The sequence below is a fragment of the Electrona antarctica genome (genome assembly GCF_951216825.1).
Source record: "Electrona antarctica genome assembly, chromosome: 21".
NCBI lineage: Eukaryota > Metazoa > Chordata > Actinopteri > Myctophiformes > Myctophidae > Electrona > Electrona antarctica.
This window is the reverse complement of record NC_136802.1, coordinates 1,348,924-1,376,816: the sequence shown is the minus strand read 5'-3', so window position 1 is coordinate 1,376,816 and position 27,893 is coordinate 1,348,924. Positions and strand designations below refer to the sequence as shown.

The 27,893-nt window shown below is 41.0% G+C and overlaps 2 protein-coding genes and 1 long non-coding RNA gene across 3 annotated transcripts in view; 1 reads left to right on the top strand and 2 right to left on the bottom strand.

The window, feature by feature from the left end:
- Nucleotides 1–2,860: 2,860 nt before the first annotated feature.
- LOC306913708 (uncharacterized protein) lies at nt 2,861–10,703 on the bottom strand. Its single transcript, XM_079490523.1, has 3 exons — nt 10,554–10,703; nt 5,334–5,592; nt 2,861–5,123 (listed from the first exon to the last, which is right to left on the bottom strand). Exons 1-3 carry the CDS (start codon nt 10,602–10,604, stop codon nt 3,604–3,606), a joined length of 1,830 nt encoding a protein of 609 aa, XP_079346649.1. The 5' UTR covers nt 10,605–10,703; the 3' UTR covers nt 2,861–3,603.
- Nucleotides 10,704–15,631: 4,928 nt separating this feature from the next.
- The window catches only part of LOC306913784 (dolichyl-diphosphooligosaccharide--protein glycosyltransferase subunit STT3B-like), a gene marked incomplete at both ends in the record, with an annotated part of 175,928 nt that continues 163,666 nt past the window's right edge, over nt 15,632–27,893 (top strand). The window contains one exon of the mRNA XM_079490596.1: nt 15,632–15,700. Within this exon, the coding sequence (XP_079346722.1) occupies nt 15,632–15,700 (69 nt within the window). The remainder of the gene's footprint in view (nt 15,701–27,893) is intronic.
- Nucleotides 16,084–24,085, bottom strand: LOC306913888. The gene is made up of 3 exons (XR_013788606.1): nt 23,780–24,085; nt 18,765–19,023; nt 16,084–18,554 (listed from the first exon to the last, which is right to left on the bottom strand). It is a non-coding gene; the product is annotated as an uncharacterized lncRNA (long non-coding RNA).

Here is a 27,893-nt window from a genome sequence, read left to right as displayed (position 1 = left end):
CACTTGTTTCCACATGTTCCTTGACTCAGGGGGAACACATCTGTCACTTTGACAAGTAAGCTACGCCCTCAGATTTTCCGCCATTTTGAGCAGTTTGAAAAATGCTTATACCTGATTTTTCTGCCCTGATTTTTGCGTGAAACGTTGTTACAGTATACAATGAAACAACTGACTGTGTCCAGATAGCTCAGTTGGTTGAGCTCTCACCTTTGGACCACAAGGTTGTGTGTTCAAATCCGGTTAAAGACAATTCAGCCTGTTATTCTTATTTGTGCATATTGTTCTTATTGCGTATTGTCTTCTTTCTTGGTCCCGCCTTATCGCTGCTTGCAGCTATATTTCTGTTATTCTATTTGATCATAAAAGGCAAATGTAGGCTACTCTTGAATAAATATACAAATTGATTCATTGTCTAATAATATTTAGATTTATGAATTGATTTACTAAACAGTGTAATGAAGTTACAGCACTGCTTTGCCCGTTAGAGTAAGCATGTTTATTTGTACATTTCAACAAGGAAGGCAGTGTGCTTTACACACACAACATCTGGGCGGGAACCCCTTTTGGTGTTTTAAGCATTATGTTGTACTTTAGCTTTTTTTTTTAAATGTGGTGTAAACCTTTGAATATATATTCTTTCACAGCAAACGTTTTTAACTCAAATCTTTGCTCCTGGGGGGTCCCTGGAACAACATATTTTCAGATAATAATAATAATAATAGCTTGAATTTATATAGCGCCTTTCATGTTACAAAATGTACCAACAACAATCAAAATCTATATGCCATAAGCCTGAGAGAATAAGTGTCTTTTCAAGGCAGCCTTAAAAGAGTCCAGTGTTGGAGCATGGCGAATCTCTATTGGAAGAGAGTTCCACAGGGTGGGGGCTGCCACACTGAAAGCTCTGTCCCCGAAGGTTCGCTTTACTGCCTTGGGGACAGAGAGGAGGTCCAAATTTGTGGACCGCAGGTTCCGTGTCACAGGAGGTTTATGGAGGAGGCCTGAGAGGTACTATGGAGCTACAGGGCTTTTTGACATTTGTAGGTGAGAAGGAGGAGTTTATAATTGATGCGGAACTTGACAGGAAGCCAGTGCAGTTGTTTGAGGGTGGGGGTGATGTGCTGCCAAGGCTTGGTGCCGGTGAGAACTCTGGCAGCAGAGTTTTGGACATACTGCAGCCTGTCCATGGGGGTCTAAATGGGTTGAGAGCAATGTAAAGTGTGATGCATTCACAATAAAAGGTCATTTGAATACAATCAAAACTAGAACTGCACTCTGTCGAGTGCCTACTTGCTTGTTGCACACAAGTAGGCGCAAGCAGAGCGTGCAAGTGCTGTAGACCGCTATAAACTTTCAAATCTTAGTCTCACATATTGAATTATTAGATTTACCTATTTGCTACGTACCTTGCTTCTGAAGGAAAAAAAGTAGTATGGTAAAATCATCGTTACGTCACCGTCAACTATACCCTGGCATTGGTACATATATTCATCACGTCATATGCTCATATGTCCATATATGTGTACATGTCTATGTATGTATATGTAGTTTTCTGAGTGGTTGGTGGTATAATGTGATCGGCTGGGTGGTTTGATGCGTATGTACTTGACACTGAAACGTATCATCAATACGTCACCATCGTCAACCAATTATACCCTGGCATTGGTACATAATCTTCATCACGATTCACGGAAAACATACCTGCACGGTCAGCTTCCGTATGTCCGTATGACATCATATCACGTGCATTCTAAGGGACATTGGTACATATCTTCATCACGTCATGGGACATATGCTTCGCTGGGCTTTGATTTCAAACAAAGTGTTGTAGATGTGACAGGAGTTGGGTTAGGTAGAGGTTCAGCCAGACTGTTGAACACTCAACATTGTTTTACTTACTTTATTTTTTAATTCAATACATTTTTCACACACATTGTTAACAATGAATTTTCAAAACTTCCAAAGTATTTTATCTAGGGATGGACAATATTTTATCAAATCGTTATGGGTCGATGTTGGCCTTAAAATGCAATATTGGTATTAGCCGATGTTTTAAAATAAAAATACTGTTTATATTCAGACACATCCCTATAGTATTTGGAATAAAATGCACTGTTTTCCAAAATGTCAGTTTGTCACCTCCCTCTTCACATTCAATAGATCCCGTGATCTTTTGTGGCCAGATGTAATTTCCTGGGGTCTAGTAGCAGTGACGACGACTACGTGGGGGCTGGGGGGCTCGGGCCCCCTTGATGATTTTAGGGTATTTCTAGTTTTTCTACATTCCTAACACCTCCCCCCGCCCCTGGGCATGCTCGGCCGGTCTGGGGGCGGGGGGTTGCCGGTCCTCCCTCAGATCACGCTGTGTTTATTACCAAACTGTAAATAAATGACCCAGCGAAAACGGGACCTTGGGGGTGGGGGGGGGGGTCTGCGGGGGTGGGGGGTGGGTGGGGGGGTGCGTGGCGTGCCGCCACAACGATTATAAGAATATTTCGTCCCTGTCTAGTAGGACTATAGAAAACGATAATTAAGAAATCGCTGTACAATTTGGTAAAACAAATACATTTAATGCCCCCGCCCCCTGCCAAAAAGTGTTTAAACGAAATAAAGCAGCAAATGAAAATATATATAACACTCATCTTTTACTTTCTCTAATAACCAAAAACTGAACCTTGGTTGAAGAAAACCCAAAGTTTTCCTTTAAGGTTTAACTTGAGGAGAAAAACAAAAGATCAGGAGAACGGAGGCCTCTATTGACAGAATTGATTGAATAGTTTATTAGACATAAATGTAAAACAGCAACAGAGTTCAGTCAAACACTGATTCCAAAAGGGAGAGCACAAAAACAAAGTCCTGGCGGTCTTGTTTCCATTCAGGTCCTATGTAATCAATTCATAATAGCAGAACAACAAAAATCACACTGTGTGAAGGGGCGCTCTTATCACATTCCATGCTCAGCCAATCATATCATCACAAATGTCATTCCGGTCAATCACTTTAAGCGTCTTCACTTTTCTGCCCTCACTGTTTTTATCCTCAATATTTACATCAGCCAATCAAAGCATCGCTATGGGGTGATGATCAGCCAATCAAATCATCGTGTTTGTGTTCACACAAAGACAAAGCCCAATAGGAGGAGCTAGCGCCCCTCAACAATAATTCAATATCATCAAAAACAACAACAACAAAATATATCATTACAGGAAATAATAAAACACTAAATGTACAGAGTGGGAGAAAGTTAGGAGGGGGCGTGGTCACCTGTTAAAGGAGAAGTGATCATTTACTCTCCATTGGGCCTGCTGAAAGGTGGACTTTCAGGCCTGTTTTAAAATATGTAAGTGATCTGCATTTTTTGAGGGAAGGGGTCAGGGCATTCCACGCCTGGGTGGCCGTGCTGTAGAAGGAGAATTTACCCATATTTGTTTTGAAATATAGGAGCAGTATAATAATCCATAATATTGTCCTTGTCTATCGACCTCCCTACGAACATACAGCTGTTTAATTTGATCCTCCCAGTGAGCTCATTTATAGTGTAAACTTTCCATGTTTTACCCATGGTGTGAATGCAATGGTGTCTTAGCAAGTGACCCGAGAAATTTAAACTTTGGTCAAACCGTTTACAGTGGACATCTTTTTATTTGTCCTGTGAGAACTGTGGGCACGAAGGTGGCTCTTCAGATTACTTGAAACCTTGAAACTCTTGTCACAATGTTTACATTGGAAAGGTTTTTCTCCAGTGTGGACACGAAGATGTCTCTTCAGATTACTTGAAATGTTGAAACTCTTGTCACAATGTTTACATTGGAAAGGTTTTTCTCCAGTGTGGACACGAAGGTGTGTCTTTAGGCCACTAGAATGCCTGAAACTCTTGTCACAGTGTTTACATTTGAAAGGTTTTTCTCCAGTGTGGACACGAAGGTGTGTCTTCAAATGACCTGAATGACTGAAACTCTTGTCACAATGTTGACAGTGGAAAGGTTTTTCTCCAGTGTGGACACGAAGGTGTGGCTTCAGGAGAGATGAGTGACTGAAACTCTTGTCACAATGTTTACATTGGAAAGGTTTTTCTCCAGTGTGGACACGAAGGTGTCTCTTCAGATTACTTGAAATGTTGAAACTCTTGTCACAATGTTTACATTGGAAAGGTTTTTCTCCAGTGTGGACACGAAGGTGTGGCTTCAGGAGAGATGAGTGCCTGAAACTCTTGTCACAGTGTTTACATTGGAAAGGTTTTTCTCCAGTGTGGACACGAAGGTGTGACTTCAAATTTAATGAAAAATTGAAACTCTTGTCACAATGTTTACATTGGAAAGGTTTTTCTCCAGTGTGGACACGAAGGTGTGTCTTTAGGCCACTAGAATGCCTGAAACTCTTGTCACAGTGTTTACATTTGAAAGGTTTTTCTCCAGTGTGGACACGAAGGTGTGACTTCAAAATGAATGAATTATTGAAACTCTTGTCACAATGGTTACATTGGAAAGGTTTTTCTCCAGTGTGGACACGAAGGTGTGTCTTCAAATGACCTGAATGACTGAAACTCTTGTCACAATGTTGACAGTGGAAAGGTTTTTCTCCAGTGTGGACACGAAGGTGTTTCTTCAGGTAACCTGACTGACTGAAACACTTGTCACAATGTTTACATGGGAAAGGTTTTTCTCCAGTGTGGACACGAACGTGACGCTTCAGGTCAGATGAGTAACTGAAACTCTTGTCACAATGTTTACAGTTAAAATGTTTTTCTCCAGTGTGGACACGCTGGTGATTCTTCAGGGAACCTGCGTCACTGAAACTCTTGTCACGCCGTTTGTCATCATCGTCATCACTGTCTTCAGTGACTTCAGTGTCAGATTCAAGTTCAACTTCAATCTCAGAGCAGTGGGAAGATATGTGTTCTTCTTCTTCATCATCATAATTTTCTTGTTCACCTTTCACTGCTAGTAATGTCAACGTTGACCCAACAGGTTCCTCTGGTCTTTGAAGTAGTTCTTCCTGTTCCTCTTTAAGCTCCTCCTGTTCATCTTTAAAGTGTGGAGGCTCTGGTTCCTCCTGGAGCAGACTGGGGCTCCTCTCCTGTTCAGGAGAAACCTCCTCTTTACACACAACCATGTGCAGGATGTCTAGGAGCAGAAACATAACATGATGGTCAACACTGGATTCCTAAAATGTAAATCCATTCTTCTTACATGTTTCATGTACAAAATGAGCTATTACCTACCAAGATAAGATTGACTAAACCGTTACTAACTACAGGTTATTACTGTTCTGAAAGATTTTAGCAAAATACATTGTTTCTTCAGGAACAATATTTTCTTTCACATGAAACTTACTGAGGTGTGGCTGGTCTTCGGCTTCCTGTTTAATAGAAACGTCTTCAGCTTCCTGTTTAAAAGAAACGTCTTCAGCTTCCTGTTTAATAGAAACGTCTTCAGCTTCCTGTTTAATAGAAACGTCTTCAGCTTCCTGTTTAATGGAAACGTCCCTGGCTGAGTCTGGAGAGTTCATCTTCACCTGGGAGTGATGCATCATGGGTATTGTAGTTCTTATGAGTCTGGAGAGTTCGTCTTCACCTGCAGTCTGGACTCCGGTCTGAAATTAAGTGAATAAGGAAGGAAATGTGTTATATCGTTGGCCTAAAATATTGCCTATATACTTACATAAATTAATGAGTCCACTTGCTGACCGGCCGTCGGTATTGAGCAATCTATTTTATAAGGTTTTATATGTGACCATATCATTACCTATATACGGCAAGATGTCAACATTTCATTATGCTTTAACGATTAGGCCGCCAGCATTTGATAACTTGTGATATAATTCATGCCAGCATTATTCCGTTTAACTCTTATTTTGAAGAGCAATGGTGGACTAAGTGTTAAGTAGCATGTGACGTGTCAAACTAGGGGGTTGTCATGATTCTGAATCCATTCCAAGCATTAGTTATGCACAAAAAACACTCATTGGGCTAAAAACGACCATAGCCGTCATCACAAATGTGATGCTCTTTCACTCATCACAGATGAGTGAAAGAGCGCCACCCTTTGGTCAACAATAAAAGTACAACCAATGAATCTATTTGTTAACACTTTGGTTTCAATAAGTGTGGTGACGAACAAGAGACCAATACCGTGTTAAGATTTGTTACAATAGGGCTTGCAAACCTCACACCTTTGGTATGCAAATTCAGGGTGTGCGCCATTTTGGCTGTGATGAGTCACTACTAATACAGTGGTGGAAAAAGTACTCAATTGTTTTACTTAAGTAAAAGTACCAATACTGCAATTTAGAACTACTCCGTTAGAAGTAAAAGTATGGAATTGAAAATGTACTTGAGTAAAAGTACAAAAGTATCGCCATCAAAATGTACTTAAAGTACTAAAAGTAAAAGTACTCATATTGCAGGGCCAGCACACCACCATGGCCCATCACCATTACCTTTTTTAACCGATATTGATAACATCCTGCTTCTCAAGACCGATACCGAAACTGATAATACATTCAAATATATATATAAAACATTATAAAGATATAGGCTATTTGTAAATGTATAATAATCTGTGTAGTATTAGCACACCTGAAGGTAACAAATACTAGTAGTGGGCAAAGATGGATTTAACATAGCTTTGACTTAACCAAATACAGTATATCATTATTCATTATCATGACTATTAAAACAAAAGCCAGAATAGTTCTGACTGAATGAACATATTTATTGTTTCAAGTCCTATGACACTGTTTTCCCCACAAGCAGGACTAAAAGCCTATGGGTGCTTTGTCACTTGTCAAGAAAATAAAATGGACAATACAAATATGGTATAGCCTACCCTAATAATACTAGGGACTGTCTGAGAAGGACACTTCTCATTGAGGTTTTTACACACTAATAACACGAGTGTTCATTTAACTCTGACTCAGAGTTAAATGTAACTACTGAGGTTACTGAGAGTGTACGGGAGAGGTGCGCGAACGCATCCGCGATGTATTGTGGTGACCAGCTGTTCAAAATCACAGATGAAGAGACTCTCCGAATCAAATCTCAGCTTTGAAATTGTTTTTACGAAATAATGACTATGACTCTCGTCTTTAAGAGTCTCAGTCACTCGATCTGTCCCAGACTAGTCGCTGCCTCAGTCAGACAGAAGCAGAAAGATAACGCATGAAGCTTAGCTAACAGGCAACATTGCCTGGATCATGCCTTCAGAGGAAAATCAACAGCAAACGCATCAATTATGTCACATCACCACATCGATGCAGAATCATGCACGTGTGTGTGTGTGTGTGTGTGTGTGTGTGTGTGTGTGTGTGTGTGTGTGTGTGTGTGTGTGTGTGTGTGTGTGTGTGTGTGTGTGCGCGTGTGTGTGTGTGTAGTACAACAACTCTATGGTAACACACGGCTCGTTAAAAGAACCGGCGCGATGCATATTGGCAATGTTCACAACATACTAGATGAGTGGAGTTGTGCACGACGCACGTGGACATATCCTTATGGGAGATGGGGAAACACCACAAGAGTGACAACTGACAAGTGATCATCAGGCAAACTGCAAACATGTGTTCTCTCTTGATGTATCTGGAAATCACAATTCACATTAATATAGCATAAAGAACCATGTTTTAAACTAAAGTGGATCTTTGTCTCTCAGGGCCTGAGAGAGTGACATGACGTGTTTAGACAGAATGCATGGGCAGCTGCAGGAGGGACCCTAAAGATCTGGCTTGCTGATAGTAGGCCCTGCAGGACACCTACTGTGCCTCCTAGCCCTGTCCTTCCTGGTGACCAACACCTTATTTAGGCATGACCGTTTGGTACAGGGGGGTTGGGACCACCTTTGCATTTCCTGTTGTTGTCTCTGTATAAAGACTCTAGTAAAATGCCTATCTGTGTTAGAGAGTGTTAGTCTGGAAGCCGAGAGGCTGAAGGATCCATGGGGCTCTGTCCCCATGGCTGATGCTGTATTCTCCTGAACTATGAAATAAAACTGGACTCCGGAACCTTCATCTGAATGCTTGTGCTTCTTCATCCATCTATCTGTCTGCAGAACTTCTCCGTATTTTTGCCTGAGTATTTTCTAGTCTAAGTATTTAACGTCTGTTTATGCTCTATGGGGAGAGGAAAAGCACTCTCCTTTGTAGAACAGATTCTTCACTCTGCAGTAAATAAATAGAGGTTTTATGTTGCAGGCTAGTTTGTTGTGTTAGCCACCTATAGCCGAGCTTGACTGTCGCCGTCGGTCGGAGATATTAAATAATGAAATGACCGAGGTGGTGGTTTGACAGACAGAGCAGCAGGTAGGAAACGGGTCGCCGATCTACTCACACACACAAATGTATAACGTGTGTGAGATATATGAGAAAGAGAGACAGAGAGAGGGAGAGAATAGTAGATCCATAATATAGCGCGAGAGAGAGTCACACTCAGGCGGCAGTAAGATGAATGCGCCGGTGAAACGTTGTTAGTCCATTATCTATGTTATCCCCTTTATTCTGATTATTATGTATTACCTTTATGGTGAGAAGCCTACTTGTTGTATTTCACACAACAGTAGGCTACTCAAGTAGGCTTAATAAATCCTATTTTGGCGAACTGAAAGAGCTCTAGCACTGTGCACTAAACACTCAAACACCAACTTTATACACTTGATGCCGATCTAATATGTAGGGCTTGTAGGCCATCACAATCACAATGGCGCCGGTAGGCGTGACAGCCTACCGTGACGTCAGCCTTGCATTCCCAATGGTGTGTGTTAGGGTTACATTTCATGATTTCAATGGTGTGTGTGCACCACAACACAATAGGACATTAGTCAACTTCATTGTCACAAGTCAACTCCCACCATACCAGGAGAAGTTGAAAAATAATTACAAATCAGATTGACTAAGATGTATGTGTTAACATTACAGTGGACAGAGTACAAATCCTGCTCATTTACAAACTACGTTTGCACCTTTGACAACCTGCAGCTTGAAAAGGCCTTCAGCTCAGCTCTGAACTCTAGAATAGAGTAGAATCTGCACCTGGCTCGCTGATAACAAACTATCATTACACCTGGGAAAAACTGAATCCATTCTCTTTGGATCAAATAGTAATCTCAACAAGGCAGATGGGATCTTGGTTAGAGTGGGTGACAATATTATCACACGGAAAGAGGAAATTACCTACCTAGGTTCCATCCTGGAGGCCAATTTTCCCTGTGATAAAATGGCCACCAATGTAAAAAAAAAAAAAAAGTCAATCAAAAAACAAGATTCCTGTAAAGGATCTCCTCACTGGTCAACAAAAACACCTTGAAGACCCTAACAGGAGCCCTAGTACAAGGTTTCTTCGACTATGCATGCACCTCTTGGTACCACAGCGCCTCAAAGGCCCTTAAAACAAGGCTTAGGTTGACAACAGTACAGCATTTTGCAATGGGCCTGGCCTACAAGATTCACTACCACCTTAAGATACCCATGTAACTGTCGAAATACTTCCTTGATGTAAATGAAGTCCACAATCTCAACACCAGAGGGAGTTCAACAAACTACATGCAACCCAGATTCGGCTCAAACAATGGATTAAATTAATTTTGCTCCTATGCCATGTGGAACGCCCTATCAACAGCAATTACGTAATGTGAATCCCAAATCCTCCTCCCCCCCCCCCCCCCAACAAGTTACCATAGTATTACTGCTGCTACTATTAACTACTGCTTGTTTAGGATCATTTATAACGAACTGATTGATTGATGTATTTATTAACAGTTTGCAGAATTACAGTACATTTCAAGTACAACTCAATAAAGAAACTGTTGACTGTGGACGACACCAGAAAGCATTACTTGTTTACAATCGGGTCCACCCTTTTCAATTCATCAGAACATGTAGAGACGTACCGAGATACACTTCTATATAGTAACCAAAAACAGGAAATCATCATAAAAGGGGAAAACATCTAGGGCTCCATCTTGTGCCACCCTTAACCCTTATCCCTAAACATATTCGCCATTTTTTACTATTTTGAAAAACATTTTAAAATAGTTCAACTAGCCGATCTACATCTACACGTTGTGAGCTTGTAGATCGGCTATTTGAACTATTTTAAAATGTTTGTTTTTTTTAAATATAAAAAAAAAACAAATTAGTTCAGGGATAAGGGGTGGCGCTCCAGGATGGAACCTAGGTGGCAATTCAATTAAATTCATATACCCCATAGTGAGGGGAAAAGGGGTGGGTGGGGTGGTATTCAGACTCTACGGGGGGCAGTTTCGAATTGCAGCCGTCCGTAGGTGGCCTTAAAACATGTTACAATATTATTACTGCTGCTAGTATTAACTACTGCTTGTTTATAACAAGTTACAATATTATTACTGCTGCTAGTATTAACTACTGCTTGTTTATAACAAGTTACACTATTATTACTGCTGCTAGTATTAACTACTGCTTGTTTAGGATAATTTAAAACTAACTAGCAGATATGAGAGAAATACTCGTCGTGTTGTTCCATGTTAAAAGATGAGTCAATAATATAAAAGATAAATGTAGTAAAAACAAGGTGAATCAGTTCATCTTACCTGCTGTGTTTCAGGGTTGAGCTGCTTAACGATCACACTGTTTTCAAACATTTTACTATTAGTATTATTATTAATTATCGAACGACTACTATTAGTATTATTAGTATTATTGTGTTTTCTAACCACACTGCTAACAGGCTAACAGCTAGCTGTGTGTGAACGCACATAGGGCTACTGTCCAAGGCATGTGCGCATGCGCACTAGCCCTGCTGCAGAGCCTTATAAAGTGAGACAGAGTTACGACAACTCTGTTCACGTCACGGGGCTTCAGTCCAATGGCGGCTCTTCTACATAGACTTCTATTGATTTGGGACTTCCGGGAGTTTACGGAATGCATGAAATGAAATGAAATTAAATTAAATCTATATTTACCCAGGGTATCTGGGCTAAGCTCAAGAACTTGTTTCCAGCCAGGCCCTGCTCATAGAACACATTTCATCGTAGTGGTTCAATGCCTTGTTCAAGGGCACTTCAGCGGTGGTAATTTTAACGTGTCGGACGGCTGATTCGAACTAGGAACCTTCCGGTATCAAGACCGCGGCGCTATCCGTTCGGCCACCGCTGCCACAAGTGGGCTCGCGCGAGAACCTGAACCACGTGACCAGGCTGTTTTCTGCCCCATCAATGTAACTGGCTCTGCCCTGCTGGAGCCTGGAGCGTGCACGGTGCACGTACCATAAACGGTCACTAGGGGGAGCCATGGTACAGTGTAATACAGTGGGGAGCAGCTATGGAACAGCTATAGAGCTGAAAACTCTCCCATAGAGATTTACTAAAATATTGATATAAATTATTCTAAGCTTAGAATCAATCCATCCAGGATCCTGGTGAGTCATGACCATAACACCTCTGATTCTGTGAGAAAACAAACAAACAACAAGATTGCATATTTAATTATATGATTTACTACATTTAATAAATGCTCTTTGTTTAGCGTCTTTCATTTTCATTTATTCACAGAATCAGAGGTTTTATGGTCATGATTCACCAGGATCCTGGAAGGCTTGATTCTAGGCTTAAAATAATTGATATAAATATTTTAATACATTTAAGTATATTTTTTAAATAAATGTATAAAAAAAATTGGGGAAAAAATGAATGGTCGATTTTTGCAGTGGGTCCAGAAAACCACGCCCACTTATGTTCTATACTGTGATGTCATCAAAGTATATCTTCACTAAATCATTATAAATATAAACTTAAAACCATTTGATGAATCACATCTAACAATTCAATGTCAGTCTCTTCCACACACACTACACATACACTTTACATTTCTACTAATATGTATTTATACTGTAACAACAACTATAACCATTGTTGTATTATTTATGTTTGATTTTTATGATTTATTTTGTTAAATTAGATTAACCTTATAAATCCCCACAGGGTTTTCTAAATCTCACCCTACAATATGTTGTTGTTCCAAATGTGTTGTTTTAAAATGTGCGAATAAAAAAATAAAAATTATCCTATCCATCATAGGAATTGTATAATATATGGTGGAGAGGGTTGGCAGCCCAAAACCCTTCTCTGTGAGGAGGAACCCAAAACGCTACAGACTGCAGTAACACCTGCAAGGAGGGTTTAAAATTAGCCTCGGTGCAGCTTGAGAGGCTGGCTGTATAGCTAGAGTTGTACCGAAGCTGATGCCACTTGGACACAGGACAGAGACAGTGGGGGCTGTAGTGTAGCATGCCACTTGGACACAGGACAGACAGTGGGGGCTGTAGTGTAGCATGCCACTTGGACACGGGACAGACAGTGGGGGCTGTAGTGTAGAATGCCACTTGGACACAGGACAGACAGTGGGGGCTGTAGTGTAGCATGCCACTTGGACACAGGACAGACAGTGGGGGCTGTAGTGTAGCATGCCACTTGGACACAGGCCGGGTCTGATCAGCCATGGTTGGGTCGCATGGAAGAGGGTGTCTGTTGTAAGACCCAGAAACACCCAACAATCCCAGGTTTACATCACTGATGATGTGTCCAAGTTCATGCATCAGTAGATGTTTAATTAACTGTATCTGCTGCTGCTTTGTGTATCCTGACTCAGACTGTATGCCAACTGCAACATGGAGAGACGTTAAGGTGTCTGATTTCAATACATGTACCATAGAGTCTATGGCATAGACTTACTTTATTAAGGGACCAAGAAGTCACAAAGTGACTTTGGTCACTTATTGTTTTTGTGTTTATTTTTCTTCTTCTTCTTCTTCTTCTTCTTCTTCTTCTTCTTCTTCTTCTTCTTCTTCTTCTTCTTCCGCCAAAAATAGCTGTTCTGGCTGAACCGTGCAGTCGGTTTTCGCGAAACGCGGTAATCTGGTAGAGGGCCATGCCAAACGGTGACTATGCGAAGCCCATGACGATTGGCCAAATGGTGGCGCTATAGCACTCAATTGAAAATGCAAACTTTGAACGTGCATATCTCATGAACCGTTTGACCGTTGGCAATGACACTTTGATACACATATGTGTCTCCTCATGCCGAACAACTTTCGTGTTCTGTCTTTTGACCTCTGACCTTTAGATCACCTGCCATTTGGAATTATATGAAAAACAGTTAAAGTGTATCTGCTCCCAGGATCTTTGATCAAAATGCACGAAAACTTGTACACGTGAACTTTGGACCTATACGGACAAATAATCGTAGCACATTTTTATTAAGTGAAAAAAATGAAGTTTTTATGAGCCAATGAAAATTGCTGTTTTGTGAGACTACTTCTTCTGCACCTAATACCTACATAAAGCGTAATTTGCTTATTACACTTTACAGTATGGTAGAGGGTCATGCCAAATAGCACTGAAAGCAGTCTTACTCCAATTGGCCAAAGGGGGGCGCTATAGCAATTTTTTGAAAATGAAACCTTTGAACAGGCTTCACTCATGCCTCGTTTGGCCAAAAGTCATGGCACTTGTTTCCACATGTTCCTTGACTCAGGGGGAACACATCCGTCACTTTGACAAGTAAGCTCCGCCCTCAGATTTTCCGCCATTTTGAGCAGTTTGAAAATGCTTATACCTGATTTTCTGCCCTGATTTTTGCGTGAAACGTTGTTACAGTATACAATGAAACAACTGACTGTGTCCAGATAGCTCAGTTGGTTGAGCTCTCACCTTTGGACCACAAGGTTGTGTGTTCAAATCCGGTTAAAGACAATTCAGCCTGTTATTCTTATTTGTGCATATTGTTCTTATTGCGTATTGTCTTCTTTCTTGGTCCCGCCTTATCGCTGCTTGCAGCTATATTTCTGTTATTCTATTTGATCATAAAAGGCAAATGTAGGCTACTCTTGAATAAATATACAAATTGATTCATTGTCTAATAATATTTTGATGTATGAATTGATTTACTAAACAGTGTAATGAAGTTACAGCACTGCTTTGCCCGTTAGAGTAAGCATGTTTATTTGTACATTTCAACAAGGAAGGCAGTGTGCTTTACACACACAACATCTGGGCGGGAACCCCTTTTGGTGTTTTAAGCATTATGTTATACTTTAGCTTTTTTTTTAAATGTGGTGTAAACCTTTGAATATATATTCTTTCACAGCGAACGTTTTTAACTCAAATCTTTGCTCCTGGGGGGTCCCTGGAACAACATATTTTCAGATAATAATAATAGCTTGAATTTATATAGCGCCTTTCATGTTACAAAATGTACCAACAACAATCAAAAACTATATGCCATAAGCCTGAGAGAATAAGTGTCTTTTCAAGGCAGCCTTAAAAGAGTCCAGTGTTGGAGCATGGCGAATCTCTATTGGAAGAGAGTTCCACAGGGTGGGGGCTGCCACACTGAACGCTCTGTCCCCGAAGGTTCGCTTTACTGCCTTGGGGACAGAGAGGAGGTCCAAATTTGTGGACCGCAGGTTCCGTGTCACAGGAGGTTTATAGAGGAGGCCTGAGAGGTACTATGGAGCTACAGGGCTTTTTGACATTTGTAGGTGAGAAGGAGGAGTTTATAATTGATGCGGAACTTGACAGGAAGCCAGTGCAGTTGTTTGAGGGTGGGGGTGATGTGCTGCCAAGGCTTGGTGCCGGTGAGAACTCTGGCAGCAGAGTTTTGGACATACTGCAGCCTGTCCATGGGGGTCTAAATGGGTTGAGAGCAATGTAAAGTGTGATGCATTCACAATAAAAGGCATTTGAATACAATCAAAACTAGAACTGCACTCTGTCGGGTGCCTACTTGCTTGTTGCACACAAGTAGGCCATAAATGGCCTACTAGTGCGCAAGCAGAGCGTGCAAGTGCTGTAGACCGCTATAAACTTTCAAATCTTAGTCTCACATATTGAATTATTAGATTTACCTATTTGCTACGTACCTTGCTTCTGAAGGAAAAAAAGTAGTATGGTAAAATCATCGTTACGTCACCGTCAACTATACCCTGGCATTGGTACATATATTCATCACGTCATATGCTCATATGTCCATATATGTGTACATGTCTATGTATGTATATGTAGTTTTCTGAGTGGTTGGTGGTATAATGTGATCGGCTGGGTGGTTTGATGCGTATGTACTTGACACTGAAACGTATCATCAATACGTCACCATCGTCAACGAATTATACCCTGGTATTGGTACATAATCTTCATCACGATTCACGGAAAACATACCTGCACGGTCAGCTTCCGTATGTCCGTATGACATCATATCACGTGCATTCTAAGGGACATTGGTACATATCTTCATCACGTCATGGGACATATGCTTCGCTGGGCTTTGATTTCAAACAAAGTGTTGTTTGGTTGGGTTAGGTAGAGGTTCAGCCAGACTGTTGAACACTCAACATTGTTTTACTCCAAAATGTCAGTTTGTCACCTCCCTCTTCACATTCAATAGATCCCGTGATCTTTTGTGGCCAGATGTAATTTCCTGGGGTCTAGTAGCAGTGACGACGACTACCTGGGGGCTGGGGGGCTCGGGCCCCCTTGATGACTTTAGGGTATTTCTAGTTTTTCTACATTCCTAAAACCTCCCCCCGCCCCTGGGCATGCTCGGCCGGTCTGGGGGCGGGGGGTTGCCTGTCCTCCCTCAGATCACGCTGTGTTTATTACCAAACTGTAAATAAATGACCCAGCGAAAACGGGACCTTGGGGGTGGGGGGGGGGGGGGGGGGGGTGGTCTGCGGGGGTGGGGGGTGGGTGGGGGGGTGCGTGGCGCGTGGCGTGCCCCCACGACGATTATAAGAATATTTCGTCCCTGTCTAGTAGGACTATAGAAAACGATAATTAAGAAATCGCTGTACAATTTGGTAAAACAAATACATTTAATGCCCCCGCCCCCTGCCAAAAAGTGTTTCAACGAAATAAAGCAGCAAATGAAAATATATATAACACTCATCTTTTACTTTCTCTAATAACCTAAAACATGAACCTTGGTTGAAGAAAACCCAAAGTTTTCCTTTAAGGTTTAACTTGAGGAGAAAAACAAAAGATCAGGAGAACGGAGGCCTCTATTGACAGAATTGATTGAATAGTTTATTAGACATAAATGTAAAACAGCAACAGAGTTCAGTCAAACACTGATTCCAAAAGGGAGAGCACAAAAACAAAGTCCTGGCGGTCTTGTTTCCATTCAGGTCCTATGTAATCAATTCATAATAGCAGAACAACAAAAATCACACTTTGTGTGAAGGGGCGCTCTTATCACATTCCATGCTCAGCCAATCATATCATCACAAATGTCATTCCGGTCAATCACTTTAAGTGTCTTCACTTTTCTGCCCTCACTGTTTTTATCCTCAATATGTACATCAGCCAATCAAAGCATCGCTATGGGGTGATGATCAGCCAATCAAATCATCGTGTTTGTGTTCACACAAAGACAAAGCCCAATAGGAGGAGCTAGCGCCCCTCAACAATAATTCAATATCATCAAAAACAACAACAACAAAATATATCATTACAGGAAATAATAAAACACTAAATGTACAGAGTGGGAGAAAGTTAGGAGGGGGCGTGGTCACCTGTTAAAGGAGAAGTGATCATTTACTCTCCATTGGGCCTGCTGAAAGGTGGACTTTCAGGCCTGTTTTAAAATATGTAAGTGATCTGCATTTTTTGAGGGAAGGGGTCAGGGCATTCCACGCCTGGGTGGCCGTGCTGTAGAAGGAGATTTACCCATATTTGTTTTGAAATATAGGAGCAGTATAATAATCCATAATATTGTCCTTGTCTATCGACCTCCCTACGAACATACAGCTGTTTAATTTGATCCTCCCAGTGAGCTCATTTATAGTGTAAACTTTCCATGTTTTACCCATGGTGTGAATGCAATGGTGTCTTAGCAAGTGACCCGAGAAATTTAAACTTTGGTCAAACCGTTTACAGTGGACATCTTTTTATTTGTCCTGTGAGAACTGTGGGCACGAAGGTGGCTCTTCAGATTACTTGAAACCTTGAAACTCTTGTCACAATGTTTACATTGGAAAGGTTTTTCTCCAGTGTGGACACGAAGATGTCTCTTCAGATTACTTGAAATGTTGAAACTCTTGTCACAATGTTTACATTGGAAAGGTTTTTCTCCAGTGTGGACACGAAGGTGTGGCTTTAGGAGAGAAGATTGACTGAAACTCTTGTCACAATGTTTACATTGGAAAGGTTTTTCTCCAGTGTGGACACGAAGGTGTGTCTTTAGGCCACTTGAATGACTGAAACTCTTGTCACAGTGTTTACATTGGAAAGGTTTTTCTCCAGTGTGGACACGAAGGTGTGACTTTAAATTGAATGAATAATTGAAAGTCTTGTCACAATGTTTACATTGGAAAGGTTTTTCTCCAGTGTGGACACGAAGGTGTGGCTTCAGGAGAGATGAGTGACTGAAACTCTTGTCACAATGTTTACATTGGAAAGGTTTTTCTCCAGTGTGGACACGAAGGTGTCTCTTCAGATTACTTGAAATGTTGAAACTCTTGTCACAATGTTTACATTGGAAAGGTTTTTCTCCAGTGTGGACACGAAGGTGTGGCTTCAGGAGAGATGAGTGCCTGAAACTCTTGTCACAATGTTTACATTGGAAAGGTTTTTCTCCAGTGTGGACACGAAGGTGTGTCTTTAGGCCACTTGAATACCTGAAACTCTTGTCACAGTGTTTACATTGGAAAGGTTTTTCTCCAGTGTGGACACGAAGGTGTGACTTCAAATTTAATGAAAAATTGAAACTCTTGTCACAATGTTTACATTGGAAAGGTTTTTCTCCAGTGTGGACACGAAGGTGTGTCTTTAGGCCACTAGAATGCCTGAAACTCTTGTCACAGTGTTTACATTTGAAAGGTTTTTCTCCAGTGTGGACACGAAGGTGTGACTTCAAAATGAATGAATTATTGAAACTCTTGTCACAATGTTTACATTGGAAAGGTTTTTCTCCAGTGTGGACACGAAGGTGTGTCTTCAAATGACCTGAATGACTGAAACTCTTGTCACAATGTTGACAGTGGAAAGGTTTTTCTCCAGTGTGGACACGAAGGTGTTTCTTCAGGTAACCTGACTCACTGAAACACTTGTCACAATGTTTACATGGGAAAGGTTTTTCTCCAGTGTGGACACGAACGTGACGCTTCAGGTCAGATGAGTAACTGAAACTCTTGTCACAATGTTTACAGTTAAAAGGTTTTTCTCCAGTGTGGACACGCTGGTGATTCTTCAGGGAACCTGAGTCACTGAAACTCTTGTCACGCCGTTTGTCATCATCGTCATCACTGTCTTCAGTGACTTCAGTGTCAGATTCAAGTTCAACTTCAATCTCAGAGCAGTGGGAAGATATGTGTTCTTCTTCTTCATCATCATAATTTTCTTGTTCACCTTTCACTGCTAGTAATGTCAACGTTGACCCAACAGGTTCCTCTGGTCTTTGAAGTAGTTCTTCCTGTTCCTCTTTAAGCTCCTCCTGTTCATCTTTAAAGTGTGGAGGCTCTGGTTCCTCCTGGAGCAGACTGGGGCTCCTCTCCTGTTCAGGAGAAACCTCCTCTTTACACACAACCATGTGCAGGATGTCTAGGAGCAGAAACATAACATGATGGTCAACACTGGATTCCTAAAATGTAAATCCATTCTTCTTACATGTTTCATGTACAAAATGAGCTATTACCTACCAAGATAAGATTGACTAAACCGTTACTAACTACAGGTTATTACTGTTCTGAAAGATTTTAGCAAAATACATTGTTTCTTCAGGAACAATATTTTCTTTCACATGAAACTTACTGAGGTGTGGCTGGTCTTCGGCTTCCTGTTTAATAGAAACGTCTTCAGCTTCCTGTTTAAAAGAAACGTCTTCAGCTTCCTGTTTAATAGAAACGTCTTCAGCTTCCTGTTTAATAGAAACGTCTTCAGCTTCCTGTTTAATAGAAACATCCCTGGCTGAGTCTGGAGAGTTCATCTTCACCTGGGAGTGATGCATCATGGGTATTGTAGTTCTTATGAGTCTGGAGAGTTCGTCTTCACCTGCAGTCTGGACTCCGGTCTGAAATCAAGTGAATAAGGAAGGACTTTATTAACTGCAGAAATAGTCCGGCAGCCGGGGGTGTGGAGTGGGAAATGTGTTATATCGTTGGCCTAAAATATTGCCTATATACACTTACATAAATTAATGAGTCCACTTGCTGACCGGCCGTCGGTATTGAGCAATCTATTTTATAAGGTCTTATATGTGACCATATCATTACCTATATACGGCAAGATGTCAACATTGAATTATGCTTTAACGATTAGGCCGCCAGCATTTGATAACTTGTGATATAATTCATGCCAGCATTATTCCGTTTAACTCTTATTTTGAAGAGCAATGGTGGACTAATTGTTAAGTAGCATGTGATGTGTCAAACTAGGGGGTTGTCATGATTCTGAATCCATTCCAAGCATTAGTTATGCACAAAAAAACACTCATTGGGCTAAAAACGACCATAGCCGTCATCACAAATGTGACGCTCTTTCACTCATCACAGATGAGTGAAAGAGCGCCACCCTTTGGTCAACAATAAAAGTACAACCAATGAATCTATTTGGAAACACTTTGGTTTCAAGGAGTGTGGTGACAAACAAGAGACCAATACCGTGTTAAGATTTGTTACAATAGGGCTTGCAAACCTCACACCTTTGGTATGCAAATTCGGGGTGTGCGCCATTTTGGCTGTGATGAGTCACTACTATACCTGGCCAACGGATAGGCATACAGTGGTGGAAAAAGTACTCAATTGTTTTACTTAAGTAAAAGTACCAATACTGCAATTTAGAACTACTCCGTTAGAAGTAAAAGTATGGAATTGAAAATGTACTTGAGTAAAAGTACAAAAGTATCGCCATCAAAATGTACTTAAAGTACTAAAAGTAAAAGTACTCATATTGCAGGGCCAGCAGACCACCATGGCCCATCACCATTACCTTTTTTAACCGATATTGATAACATCCTGCTTCTCAAGACCGATACCGAAACTGATAATACATTCAAATATATATATATAAAAAATTATAAAGATATAGGCTATTTGTAAATGTATAATAATCTGTGTAGTATTAGCACACCTGAAGGTAACAAATACTAGTAGTGGGCAAAGATGGATTTAACATAGCTTTGACTTAACCAAATACAGTATATCATTATTCATTATCATGACTATTAAAACAAAAGCCAGAATAGTTCTGACTGAATGAACATATTTATTGTTTCAAGTCCTATGACACTGTTTTCCCCACAAGCAGGACTAAAAGCCTATGGGTGCTTTGTCACTTGTCAAGAAAATAAAATGGACAATACAAATATGGTATATCCTACCCTAATAATACTAGGGACTGTCTGAGAAGGACACTTCTCATTGAGGTTTTTACACACTAATAACACGAGTGTTCATTTAACTCTGACTCAGAGTTAAATGTAACTACTGAGGTTACTGAGAGTGTACGGGAGAGGTGCGCGAACGCATCCGCGATGTATTGTGGTGACCAGCTGTTGTAAATCACAGATGAAGAGACTCTCCGAATCAAATCTCAGCTTTGAAATTGTTTTTACGAAATAATGACTGACTCTCGTCTTTAAGAGTCTCAGTCAATCGATCTGTCCCAGACTAGTCGCTGCCTCAGTCAGACAGAAGCAGAAAGATAACGCATGAAGCTTAGCTAACAGGCAACATTGCCTGGATCATGCCTTCAGAGGAAAATCAACAGCAAACGCATCAATTATGTCACATCACCACATCGATGCAGAATCATGCACGTGTGTGTGTGTGTGTGTGTGTGTGTGTGTGTGTGTGTGTGTGTGTGTAGTACAACAACTCTATGGTAACACACGGCTCGTTAAAAGAACCGGCGCGATGCATATTGGCAATGTTCACAACATACTAGATGAGTGGAGTTGTGCACGACGCACGTGGACATATCCTTATGGGAGATGGGGAAACACCACAAGAGTGACAACTGACAAGTGATCATCAGGCAAACTGCAAACATGTGTTCTCTCTGCAGTAAATAAATAGAGGTTTTATGTTGCAGGCTAGTTTGTTGTGTTAGCCACCTATAGCCGAGCTTGACTGTCGCCGTCGGTCGGAGATATTAAATAATGAAATGACCGAGGTGGTGGTTTGACAGACAGATGGAGCAGCAGGTAGGAAACGGGTCGCCAATCTACTCACAGACACAAATGTATAACGTGTGTGAGATATATGAGAAAGAGAGACAGAGAGAGGGAGAGAATAGTAGATCCATAATATAGCGCGAGAGAGAGTCACACTCAGGCGGCAGTAAGATGAATGCGCCGGTGAAACGTTGTTAGTCCATTATCTATGTTATCCCCTTTATTCTGATTATTATGTATTACCTTTATGGCGAGAAGCCTACTTGTTGTATTTCACACAACAGTAGGCTACTCAAGTAGGCTTAATAAATCCTATTTTGGCGAACTGAAAGAGCTCTAGCACTGTGCACTAAACACTCAAACACCAACTTTATACACTTGATGCCGATCTAATATGTAGGGCTTGTAGGCCATCACAATCACAATGGTGCCGGTAGGCGTGACAGCCTACCGTGACGTCAGCCTTGCATTCCCAATGGTGTGTGTTAGGGTTACATTTCATGATTTCAATGGTGTGTGTGCACCACAACACAATAGGACATTAGTCAACTTCATTGTCACAAGTCAACTCCCACCATACCAGGAGAAGTTGAAAAATAATTACAAATCAGATTGACTAAGATGTATGTGTTAACATTACAGTGGACAGAGTACAAATCCTGCTCATTTACAAACTACGTTTGCACCTTTGACAACCTGCAGCTTGAAAAGGCCTTCAGCTCAGCTCTGAACTCTAGAATAGAGTAGAATCTGCACCTGGCTCGCTGATAACAAACTATCATTACACCTGGGAAAAACTGAATCCATTCTCTTTGGATCAAATAGTAATCTCAACAAGGCAGATGGGATCTTGGTTAGAGTGGGTGACAATATTATCACACGGAAAGAGGAAATTACCTACTTAGGTTCCATCCTGGAGGCCAATTTTCCCTGTGATAAAATGGCCACCAATGTAAAAAAAAAGAAAAGAAAAAGTCAACCAAAAAACAAGATTCCTGTAAAGGATCTCCTCACTGGTCAACAAAACGGGGATCATATTATGTTATTGTTGTGAGATATTATGAATAGCCTTCGTATGGGCCTATTTATATAGTTATATGTACTAGAGTTCTCACATTATTATTGGCTACTACACAGTACCAGGTGGGGGGAGTGGTTGCCTGGGTGTGTTTTCCCTAATCCTCCGCAGGTGGACTGATTGATGATCTACACCTAGAGAAGCTGGCCCGTCTGTCAGGGAGTGATCGGCCCTGACTGGCTGTCGGTCTAGAGTGGGCGTGCTCCTGATCATGGCTCTCCCTACTCACCTACTATATCAGTCAGTCTGCTCCTGGAAGGCGGGGGGGAGACAGGCCGGAATCCTCTCTCTCCCAGCCGCCACACTGACTGTGGACTTTTGCCATACTATTTTGATATAGTTTGTCCCTTCGGAAAGGACTCGTTTCTTTCTAGTTGTAGTGTTCATTTGTGTCTGTTTGTTAGGTTTTCTTTTGAGTTTGATTTGGCATTCTGTAAACATTCGTATATTCATTCTTTAATTCATCTTTATGTAAATAAATACTCGCATTCTGAAGCTGGTTTCCTGTCGATCCATTAAATGTTACACTTAATTACCCCTAGACACATTGGGTCGTAACAAAGACCCTAACAGGAGCCCTAGTACAAGGTTTCTTCGACTATGCATGCACCTCTTGGTACCACAGCGCCTCAAAGGCCCTTAAAACAAGGCTTAGGTTGACAACAGTACAGCATTTTGCAATGGGCCTGACCTACAAGATTCACTACCACCTTAAGATACCCATGTAACTGTCAAAATACTTCCTTGATGTAAATGAAGTCCACAATCTCAACACCAGAGGGAGTTCAACAAACTACATGCAACCCAGATTAGGCTCAAACAATGGATTAAATTAATTTTGCTCCTATGCCATGTGGAACGCCCTATCAACAGCAATTACGTAATGTGAATCCCAAATCCTCCTCCCCCCCCCCCCCCCCCCCCACCCCACCAACAAGTTACCATAGTATTACTGCTGCTACTATTAACTACTGCTTGTTTAGGATCATTTATAACGAACTGATTGATTGATGTATTTATTAACAGTTTGCAGAATTACAGTACATTTCAAGTACAACTCAATAAAGAAACTGTTGACTGTGGACGACACCAGAAAGCATTACTTGTTTACAATCGGGTCCACCCTTTTCAATTCATCAGAACATGTAGAGACGTACCGAGATACACTTCTATATAGTAACCAAAAACAGGAAATCATCATAAAAGGGGGTAAAAGGGGAAAAACATCTAGGGCTCCATCTTGCGCCACCCTTAACCCTTATCCCTAAACATATTCGCAGCCGTCCGTAGGTGGCCTTAAAACAAGTTACAATATTATTACTGCTGCTAGTATTAACTACTGCTTGTTTATAACAAGTTACAATATTATTACTGCTGCTAGTATTAACTACTGCTTGTTTATAACAAGTTACACTATTATTACTGCTGCTAGTATTAACTACTGCTTGTTTAGGATAATTTAAAACTAACTAGCAGATATGAGAGAAATACTCGTCGTGTTGTTCCATGTTAAAAGATGAGTCAATAATATAAAAGATAAATGTAGTAAAAACAAGGTGAATCAGTTCATCTTACCTGCTGTGTTTCAGGGTTGAGCTGCTTAACGATCACACTGTTTTCAAACATTTTACTATTAGTATTATTATTAATTATCTAACGACTACTATTAGTATTATTAGTATTATTGTGTTTTCTAACCACACTGCTAACAGGCTAACTCCGACACGTTAAAATTACCACCGCTGAAATGCCCTTGAACAAGGCATCAACCACTACGATTAAATGTGTTCTATGAGCAGGGCCTGGCTGGAAACAAGTTCTTGAGCTTAGCCCAGATACCCTGGGTAAATATAGATTTCATTTCATTTCATAACAGCTAGCTGTGTGTGAACGCACATAGGGCTACTGTCCAAGGCATGTGCGCATGCGCACTAGCCCTGCTGCAGAGCCTTATAAAGTGAGACAGAGTTACGACAACTCTGTTCACGTCACGGGGCTTCAGTCCAATGGCGGCTCTTCTACATAGACTTCTATTGATTTGGGACTTCCGGGAGTTTACGGAATGCATTGGAGTCTATGGGCTCGCGCGAGAACATGAACCACGTGACCAGGCTGTTTTCTGCCCCATCAATGTCGTAACTCTCTCTGTGGCTCTAACCTGCTGGAGCCTGGAGCGTGCACGGTGCACGTACCATAAACGGTCACTAGGGGGAGCCATGGTACAGTGTAATACAGTGGGGAGCAGCTATGGAACAGCTATAGAGCTGAAAACTCTCCCATAGAGATTTACTAAAATATTGATATCAATTATTCTAAGCTTAGAATCAATCCATCCAGGATCCTGGTGAGTCATGACCATAACACCTCTGATTCTGTGAGAAAACAAACAAACAACAAGATTGCATATTTAATTATATGATTTACTACATTTAATAAATGCTCTTTGTTTAGCGTCTTTCATTTTCATTTATTCACAGAATCAGAGGTTTTATGGTCATGATTCACCAGGATCCTGGAAGGCTTGATTCTAGGCTTAAAATAATTGATATAAATATTTTAATACATTTAAGTATATTTTTTAAATAAATGTATAAAAACAATTGTGGAAAAAATGAATGGTCGATTTTTTCAGTGGGTCCAGAAAACCACGCCCACTTATATGTTCTATACTGTGATGTCATCAAAGTATATCTTCACTAAATCATTATAAATATAAACTTAAAACCATTTGATGAATCACATCTAACAATTCAATGTCAGTCTCTTCCACACACACTACACATACACTTTACATTTCTACTAATATGTATTTATACTGTAACAACAACTAAAACCATTGTTGTATTATTTATGTTTGATTTTTATGATTTATTTTGTTAAATTAGATTAACCTTATAAATCCCCACAGGGTTTTCTAAATCTCACCCTACAATATGTTGTTGTTCCAAATGTGTTGTTTTAAAATGTGCGAATCAAAAAATAAAAATTATCCTATCCATCATAGGAATTGTATAATATATGGTGGAGAGGGTTGGCAGCCCAAAACCCTTCTTCTGTGAGGAGGAACCCAAAACGCTACAGACTGCAGTAACACCTGCAAGGAGGGTTTAAAATTAGCCTCGGTGCAGCTTGAGAGGCTGGCTGTATAGCTGGAGTTGTACCGAAGCTGATGCCACTAGGACACAGGACAGAGACAGTGGGGGCTGTAGTGTAGCATGCCACTTGGACACAGGACAGACAGTGGGGGCTGTAGTGTAGCATGCCACTTGGACACAGGACAGACAGTGGGGGCTGTAGTGTAGCATGCCACTTGGACACGGGACAGACAGTGGGGGCTGTAGTGTAGCATGCCACTTGGACACAGGACAGACAGTGGGGGCTGTAGTGTAGCATGCCACTTGGACACAGGCCGGGTCTGATCAGCCATGGTTGGGTCGCATGGAAGAGGGTGTCTGTTGTAAGACCCAGAAACACCCAACAATCCCAGGTTTACGTCACTGATGATGTGTCCAAGTTCATGCATCAGTAGATGTTTTATTAACTGTATCTGCTGCTGCTTTGTGTATCCTGACTCAGACTGTATGCCAACTGCAACATGGAGAGACGTTAAGGTGTCTGATTTCAATACACATCATGTACCATAGAGTCTATGGCATAGACTTACTTTATTAAGGGACCAAGAAGTCACAAAGTGACTGTAGTGTTGGCCCAATAAGCAGCTGGAAATGAGCACAGAGTCATTTTGATTGATTGATTGAATAATTTATTAACAGTTTGCAGAATTACAGTACATTTCAAGCACAAACTCAATACAAAGGCTGTTAACTGTGAGTGGACGACCCAATTAAGCATTACACTTGTTTCCAATAGGGTCCACCGTGTTCAAATCATCAAAACATTTAGAGACGTACAAATAGACAGTCAGGAGGTAGAATGCAGCCACATCGTGATTTATTTCCAAAAGAAGGTTTACAGCATGGGAAATGGCATCACACCAGCAGCAAACAGATAGGACATGTTGGTGTGCAGCTCCACCATGTCCTCTCACTGATTTTAACACTGAGTGTGTGTGTGCGTGCTGGCAGCCTTTTATAGGCAGCTGAACCAATCAGTGCAGACTCTACCATATTACCGGTCAAACATGCAACACTTCTGAACCCCACATAACCCACATCACATAAGCCTATAACTCTATATCACTACACAGGTAAGTAAATATCAATTATACAACTATATAAACCACATATCCCATTATCATTAGCAGCTCCAATGCATAACTCAAACACCCCTGGCCATTTCACTGTGGTCCAGTCCAGACCAATATATGGTGATCTGGTAGCCTGGGGACTCTTTTGCCCGAACACACTGGAACAGACAGAACAGAAGCAGTAAGTATTCAATTACCCATAACACAGTCTCATATTACATTACGTACTTATATTGCCCTGACACATATTGCATTCTTAACTGTATTGCACTTGCCCATCATGACCAAACATCCCTCTGTTTCCCCAGGTAGTACTGTCCAATACTGAGTGGCCATCCTGCCGGATAGGAAACAACTCCCATGTTCATAATACTTTCAATAAACCAGTTCAACTCATGACTTTTCCTTTGTGTGCAAATACAACTGACTAAAGTGCATATGCTGTGCAAATATAAATACTTAAATCAAACACTGGTACAATATGTGTGCAAAATAAGCATAAATGTGCCAAATATAAGTAACGGAGGACCACTTCGTTACAGTGACTTTGGTCACTTATTGTTTTTGTGTTTATTTTTCTTCTTCTTCTTCTTCTTCTTCTTCTTCCGGCAAAAAAAGCTGTTCTGGCTGAACCGTGCAGTCGGTTTTCGCGAAACGCGGTAATCTGGTAGAGGGCCATGCCAAACGGTGACTATGCGAAGCCCATGACGATTGGCCAAATGGTGGCGCTATAGCACTCAATTGAAAATGCAAACTTTGAACATGCATATCTCATGAACCGTTTGACCGTTGGCAATGACACTTTGATACACACTCCTCATGCCGAACAACTTTCCTTTTCTGTCTTTTGACCTCTGACCTTTAGATCACCCGCCATTTTGAATTATATGAAACACAGTTAAAGTGTATCTGCTCCCAGGATCTTTGATCAAAATGCACGAAAACTTGTACACGTGAACTTTGGACCTATACGGACAAATCATCGTAGCACATTTTTATTAAGTGAAAAAAATGAAGTTTTTATGAGCCAATGAAAATTGCTGTTTTGTGAGACTACTTCTACTGCACCTAATACCTACATGAAGCGTCATTTGCTTATTACACTTTACAGTATGGTAGAGGGTCATGCCAAATAGCACTGAAAGCAGTCTTACTCCAATTGGCCAAAGGGGGGCGCTATAGCAATTTTTTGAAAATGAAACCTTTGAACAGGCTTAACTCATGCCTCGTTTGGCCAAAAGTCATGGCACTTGTTTCCACATGTTCCTTGACTCAGGGGGAACACATCTGTCACTTTGACAAGTAAGCTCCGCCCTCAGATTTTCCGCCATTTTGAGCAGTTTGAAAAATGCTTATACCTGATTTTCTGCCCTGATTTTTGCGTGAAACGTTGTTACAGTATACAATGAAACAACTAACTGTGTCCAGATAGCTCAGTTGGTTGAGCTCTCACCTTTGGACCACAAGGTTGTGTGTTCAAAT

Bases quoted from the DNA above. Each gene is read 5' to 3' on its own strand.
- LOC306913708 (XM_079490523.1), bottom strand. From the start codon at position 10,604: ATGTTTGAAAACAGTGTGATCGTTAAGCAGCTCAACCCTGAAACACAG. The intron at 5,593-10,553 runs GTAAGATGAACT...ACTTAATTTCAG, and splicing joins TCAACCCTGAAACACAGCAG to ACCGGAGTCCAGACTGCAGG. The intron at 5,124-5,333 runs GTAAGTTTCATG...TTCTGCTCCTAG, and splicing joins CGAAGACCAGCCACACCTCA to ACATCCTGCACATGGTTGTG.